This window comes from Myotis davidii, unplaced genomic scaffold (assembly GCF_000327345.1).
Source record: "Myotis davidii unplaced genomic scaffold, ASM32734v1 scaffold2033, whole genome shotgun sequence".
Lineage (NCBI taxonomy): Eukaryota > Metazoa > Chordata > Mammalia > Chiroptera > Vespertilionidae > Myotis > Myotis davidii.
In genome coordinates this window covers 26,723-33,323 of record NW_006284435.1, presented here as the reverse complement: position 1 = coordinate 33,323, position 6,601 = coordinate 26,723, and the positions used below count along the sequence as shown (strand labels likewise).

The 6,601-nt window shown below is 41.0% G+C and overlaps 1 protein-coding gene across 1 annotated transcript in view; it reads right to left on the bottom strand.

Annotated features, from left to right (window-relative positions):
• LOC102756718 (cytochrome P450 4V2) overlaps positions 1-6,601 on the bottom strand; it is a gene marked incomplete at its 5' end in the record, with an annotated part of 27,506 nt that overhangs the window by 13,187 nt on the left and 7,718 nt on the right. Inside the window, 4 exons of the mRNA XM_015571891.1 lie at positions 1,977-2,103; positions 3,165-3,234; positions 3,856-4,158; positions 6,134-6,250. Coding sequence (XP_015427377.1) covers positions 1,977-2,103; positions 3,165-3,234; positions 3,856-4,158; positions 6,134-6,250 — 617 coding nt within the window. The remainder of the gene's footprint in view (positions 1-1,976; positions 2,104-3,164; positions 3,235-3,855; positions 4,159-6,133; positions 6,251-6,601) is intronic.

Sequence of the window (6,601 nt, the reverse complement as noted above, 5' to 3'; positions counted from 1 at the left end):
GCTCTGCGGCTCTGTGTGTGACAGGGTGTGGCGCCCCAACCCCCCCCACCCCCCACGGGTCCTGCTCTGTGTGTGACAGGGTAGAGCCATAACCTCCCCATCGGCCCTGCCCTGAGTGTGACAGTGGCGGCGTCCCAACCCCCTGATCGGCCCTGCTCTGTGGGTGATAGAGGGTGGCGACCCAATCCCCTGATCTTCCCTGCTCTGAGTGTGACAGGGGCCAGTACCACAACTCCCCTATAGGCCCTACTCTCTGAGTGACAGGGGGGAGCTCCTCAACCCCCTGACGGGCCCTGCTCTTTGAGTGACACGGGGGAGCTCCCCAACCCCCTGATGGGCCCTGCTCTGTGTGTGACAGAGGGGAGCTCCCCAACGCCCTGATTGACCCTGCTCTGTGTGTGATAGGGGGCAGTGCCCCAACACCCTGATTGGCCCTGCTCTGTGCATGACAGTGGGGAGCTCCCCAACCCCCTGATCGATCCTGCTCTGTGCGTGAAAGGGTAAGGAGCCCCAACCCCCCTGATGGGCCCTGCTCTGTATGTGACAGGGGGTGGTGCCCCAACTCCCCAGTCGGCCCTGCTCTGAGCCTGACCAGGGGCTGCACCTAGGGATTGGGCCTGCCCTCTGCCACGCGGGAGCAGGCCTAAGCCAGCAGGGCATTTTCTCCCAAGGGGTCCCAGACTGCGAGAGGGCACAGGCCAGGCTGAGGGACCCCCTTCCCCCCGAGTGCACAAATTTTTGTGCACCGGGCCTCTAGTGTACACTAATAAAAGAGAAATATGTAAATTGATTGTCACTCTGCTACACCACCAGCCAATCAGGATGACTATTCAAAGACAGCGAGTTCATTTGCATACACAGGCGCAGAGTGAAGACTGAAGGCTCCGAGCGAAGACTGAACGCAACTGAAGACTGAAGAGGCTTGGCTTCTCCACTGCGGCTGGAGCAGAGAAGCCAAGCCTCGCTGTGGCCAGAGCAGAGAAGCCTAGCCTCGAGGCTTGGTTTCTCCGCTGCGGCAGTGCCAAAGGCCTGGGTCATGGGTGCCAGAGGAAAACTGGTGCTGGTAGCCAGGGGAAGGAAGGCCTACTGCATGAATCTTTGAGCAACAGGCCTCTAGTTTTTTTATATTAGCCATTCAATTTGGATTTCATTCATTATTTATACTGTTATTAATGCATGAAATTGGGAGACAAGTGTAATTATACCCATAAAATGCAATTTGTTCACCATTCACCTATTGACAGGCAATTATGCTATCCTCCACTGACAGCAGCTCACTCCAACATCTCATTCACTTAAGATCTAGGAACTCTAACCACTTGATCTTTTGGTGGAGGCAGTACCTCACTGTCAGGAAGCAATGCCATCATATTTTAAACTAAAATTACAGCAAAGGTTAAATATAATTACTTCAGCACTTTTATCAATACACTTAAATTACAATTCATGCTTTTAATTAAAGTTTGCCTTTTTCATAAACATACATTTAACACAAAGACAGACTATATCAAGAATATTACTATTTCCTTGTCATTAAAATTTACATAGTAATATTTAGTTAATTTTTATCATTTCCAGTTTAAGATACTGCTATATATGCCCTTTGTTTTGGAAAATTATTGCCTAATCCAAACATTTTTCAGAAGATTCTTATAACACAGTTCCCTGTGTCTTCATTTTCTATTTTGTTCTATTTTGTTAATACACTATCATAGCTCATATCACATTTTGTAATTATTTATTTATAGACAACCTCCCCAGTAGACTAACCTCCCCCAGTAGAGAACATTAACTACTGGGTATGTTAACAAACATAGGAGTCATGCCCTTATAAGAGTTCTAGAAAGTGATAGTGGTAGGGGTTGCACAACATTGTTAATGCCCCTAATGCCACTGAATGGCACACTTAAAATGGATCTTATGATAAATTTTATGTTATTTACGTTTGATCACAATAAAAAAAAATGAGGACTTACATTGGTGGTAAAATTATGTAAGATCTTTAGGTTCCTTTTGTGGTCCCTTCCTTCCTTAAACAAAAGGTACAAAACGTCATGCCAGAACCAAATCGTCTTCATTCTTCGATGTATCAAGTCACTCATCCTATAAACAGGTTGCAAACGTATCAGCTGATATAAAAAAATGTGCATTGTTTGTGTACCTATTTGGTGCCTGGTCTCAATGAGGGTAATACGTGGCAACAATGATAATTCATCTTACCAGCTAAGAGCTCTATGCTCAACAATGAAGGCATGGGTTATTACACATCCTAGGAAGCTTTAAAATTAAATTCCTTTAGAGTAATGAAGAATCCAGTACAAAACACCTTACTAGATGGACATCTGACCTCTCCTTCTATTTCTCCTGGAAGAGTTCCAGACCTCCCTAAGCTGCCTGTAGCTCTTATACCACAGGGTCTGATGAAGTATGCCTGTTTAATGTCCATGCATTTGCTTGATCACTCCTCTGCTATCCTCTTCTCCAGGAAAGTGTCCCTCTGTCACATTCCTGTCCCGAGTCCCTCCCTCAACATTTCCAGTGATGGAGCAGAAAGACCTAGACATGATCTCCTCCTTTGAGAGCAGCTTACAGGTCAATTCTGCAGAGTGGCCTTACCTGGTCACTCAATCTGTGAGCCCTATTGCTGTTTTCTTCTCGAATATCAATCAACTTAATTTTTTCTTTGAAGCAATTATTACAGTTTATAAGTTTATACTTATTTGTTTTGATGCTTGTCTCCCTGTGATTCTGTTCTGAGGACCACTATAAAACTACTCAGTATCTTGTGTGATGAATAGCAGATAATATATGCTGATATCTGTTAAAATGAAATGGGCAGTGGACTTAAAGACAGAATTCCTTAAATCAAACCCTGGCCCTGCCCCTTAATAGTTGAATAATCTCAAGCAATTTTTCAAAGTAAATACGACTATTTCAATTAAAAAATAACACACACTAAGTGCAGAAAATATGGGGAGAGAGAATTAATAACAATACAAAAAACAAGAAAGAGGAGCATATAACACAAAATAATAATCACAGCTAACATTCTGGAATAATATCTACAAGTTATTTTTAATGAAAATGTTTTATACCTAGTGGTTATCATGCTAAAAATAGTTTTTAATAACAATTTTAAAAATAATTAGAAGGACTCCATTTACCTATAAACTGCACGGACATACTCAGAATCATCATTAGTCTGAGCATCAATATTCTTGCCCATAGCTGTCTCTGCAAAATATGGGTGAGAAGCAACCATTCAATTCATGCACATGCCTTGTGTTTATTTTTTAGTGGCAAACACTTCAAAGAAGAGATAATTTCTTCTATTATAGAATTGTTCCTGTCCCCCTTTCACTCTTGCACCTTTAGTTTCTCCTACTCCCTGTTCCTGCTCCTTCTTCCCTCTGCCCTTCCTGGCAGGTTGGCTCTGCTCGAAGCCCTGGCAGTGGGTACTGCTGCTCAGGAGCCTAATTTAGCAGAAGGCCCGTCCCAAAGAAGCCAAAATCCTTTTAATCCTTTCATTTGCCTTCCCAGTGAAATGTTATTTTCTATTTCGGCCATTTTACGTTTACACCATAGCTCAGTGATGGCGAAGCTTTTGAGCTCGGTGTGTCAGGATTTTGAAAAACTCTAACTTAACTCTGGAGATGTGTCACATGTAGAAATTTTTTGATATTTGCAACCACAGTTAAACAAAGATTTATATTTTTGATATTTATTTTATATATTTAAATGCCATTTAACAAAGAAAAAGCAACCAAAAAAATGAGTTCGCATGTCACCTCTGACACGCGTGTCATAGGTTTGCCATCACTGCCATAGCTCTACAAACAAATCAATGAGACGTACCACAGATTATATCTAAGGCACAAAGAGTGATGTAAAAAAAGCAGTTAAATTTTTCTCCGTCAACATGTTTTTCAAGCTTATTAACCAATATGTTGGCTTGTTCATTCATGACATCTAAGAAGTCTTCCAGAATGGTAAAATGGAAAGTGGGTGTTAACATTTTTCTCCTGGAGCGCCATTTGTTTCCAGTACTAGAAATACAAGACATGGTTACAAAGAAGAGAAAAGCAACATCCAAAGCAAATAAAGCATAGTCAAGACAACAAATTCTTCTTAATCTACAGATTCCCAAATGCTTTGGTCAGAATGTCAAGGGGAGATTCATATACAGTACAGAATTGTCATATTTTAGATATCCTTCTATATTACTAATATGTAAAAGAGCATTTTTCAAAATTGAAAATTTTAAGAATTTCACTAAATTTCTAAGTTCTGAGTTTCCAAAAATGAGAAATTTCCCCCCTTTATCCAACCTTAGCCCTCTGAAGATCCAGGAGCTCCATGAGTCTACTTTGGTCTCTAACATCTCCAAATTCTCCAAAGCCCCCACCGAAGTCCTGCTTTCTCTTTCTCAGTTGATGGGGTCCTGTTGCTGGATGGCAGCTCAAGGACTGAGGTTACTGTGCTCCACTTACTTCTCTGAGGATGACTGCCTTTTTCACTGAATTTCCAAGATTTCCCTGCTCAAAACTCCCCTGTGCCTAACTCCATTTCTACATTGGGACTTTCTAACTCTCCTTGGAACACTGGTGATCAGCATTATTGAATACCATGGCTGGAGATTACTCCACACCCTGGGTTCCTGTCTCTCAGAGGCCCATTATCACCCAACCTTTTCAGCTTCTCCCTACTACCCGACAGCACATTCTTGCTACAGGAAAACTACCCCATGTGAATGCCTGACATAAGTTACGAAGGAGAGATAGAGATATGAAAGCAACCTTAATTATTAGAATACTGGGCTAGAACACAACTACTTTCCAAAGTAACATTGCATAACAATTACTTCTTGGTGGTTCATTTTCATTACTATGACTCAAAGAAATGCAATTAGAGTTTGGAACATACGAGTGTCTCTCACTCTTAGAGACTAGCTGGAGTTGACTAAAAAGAAAATGTCCAAGATAATTCTGACTCCTGCCATAAATTAGGAGCCAAGTGGAGTTGTTTATTCTGAGGGTAGGAGTGAGGGAAGAGAGGTGGTTGAAGCAAAGGATGAGCACATTTAGGGAGATGGAAATCACAAGTTCATGATTAGGTATGTTGATTTGGAGGCATTCAAGTTGCATAGTCTGAAAGCAGGTATGAAGCTCAGGATTGAGGCTTATACTAGGTACACATTTGAATGTCTCCAGGATATAAGTAGCATTGGGAACCATGCGTACAATTAGGTTGCCGGGAGCCAAAGTAAAGCAGAAGGGACGAGCATATGCACAAAATGCTTCTCAGGATCTTGCTGCAGTTCCCAACTTTGGACAGATCTCTATCCACATGTACTAAGCCCACTGATACTAGGCCAGTAATGGCTGACTTCCCACATGTGGCTCTCTCCCTATCTCCTCTGGACCAGTACATTGGGCAGTGTGGTACCAGAGACACTCCAACAGTTTTACCACAATGAGTAAGAAAGATGTATCCAAGCCCAGCAACCCTAGGAAATTTTGTTTTTAATTTTTCTCCATCAAGAGAAAGTCTGTTTTCCCATTTGTACTTCCTGACCAAAGCCTTTGTTATCAAATCATAAGATAATACTCCCAATGTCATGATAATAAGTAAAAGAAAGGTAAACAATTTTTAGGCGTAATTTCAATAGCGTGAATTAACAACATCTTTCCTATCAATACCACATTAGTGTTCTCTTTTTAAAAATTAACTTGAAATCATAAAAGTATAATGGATACTCTGAGCCTCTTAAGGGAAACACTTAAATTTTATTTGTCTTATAATTTTGGAATCTTAAAACAGTGCGTGGGAGATGATAGGAGCTCACCTTGTAGAATAATCTATTTATGGTTCTATTCAATTGAAGAGTTCCCAAAAAAGAAGGACAAGTATATGACTTGATACCAAATGTGTATAGACATGTAAAAGCTGCTACTCTTCCCAGAATTCAGACTATATCTCGAAAGCATTAAATGGCACCTTCACAGCCTTTAATATTTAATGGAATGCTCATTGTACTGAATTCAATTAAATATAAGGACATATATTTTCTGTTAATTCTGATGAGATTCTCACACCATCAAACAGTGAAACATTGACCACAGTCACCATCAACTCACCTCTATAGTTTCGGCCTTAAACATGGCTATTACTGGTACTGTGCCAAGCCAGAGTTTTAGCATTGGCACATGTCTGTTGCGTCCTGTGTAATAAATCATCTGCTGGAAAAACTCTAGAAAATAATTAATTTTAAATAAGTTCCTTACTTTCTCTTTTTGGGTTTTTTACTGTTTTTACTTTGGGCAACTGTCTCAATTTCTCCCAGATCTTTCACACCTTGAAGCTAAACCACACAGTTGTCCTTACTAAATTATTAATGAATGAATTATGAGGCTAATTTAATTATGAATAATATATATGCAACAACCTGGTTAACTGAGAAATGCCAAGCACTGTGGATGTTTGTGGTGACCTTATGACATGCCTTCCCCAAGAACACCGAGGTTGTTCAGTTTCTCCTGACCTGCACAGGCTACTCTTCTGTAGAAAGGGAAACCTGTCCCAACTCTCCAGCCCTGGAAGA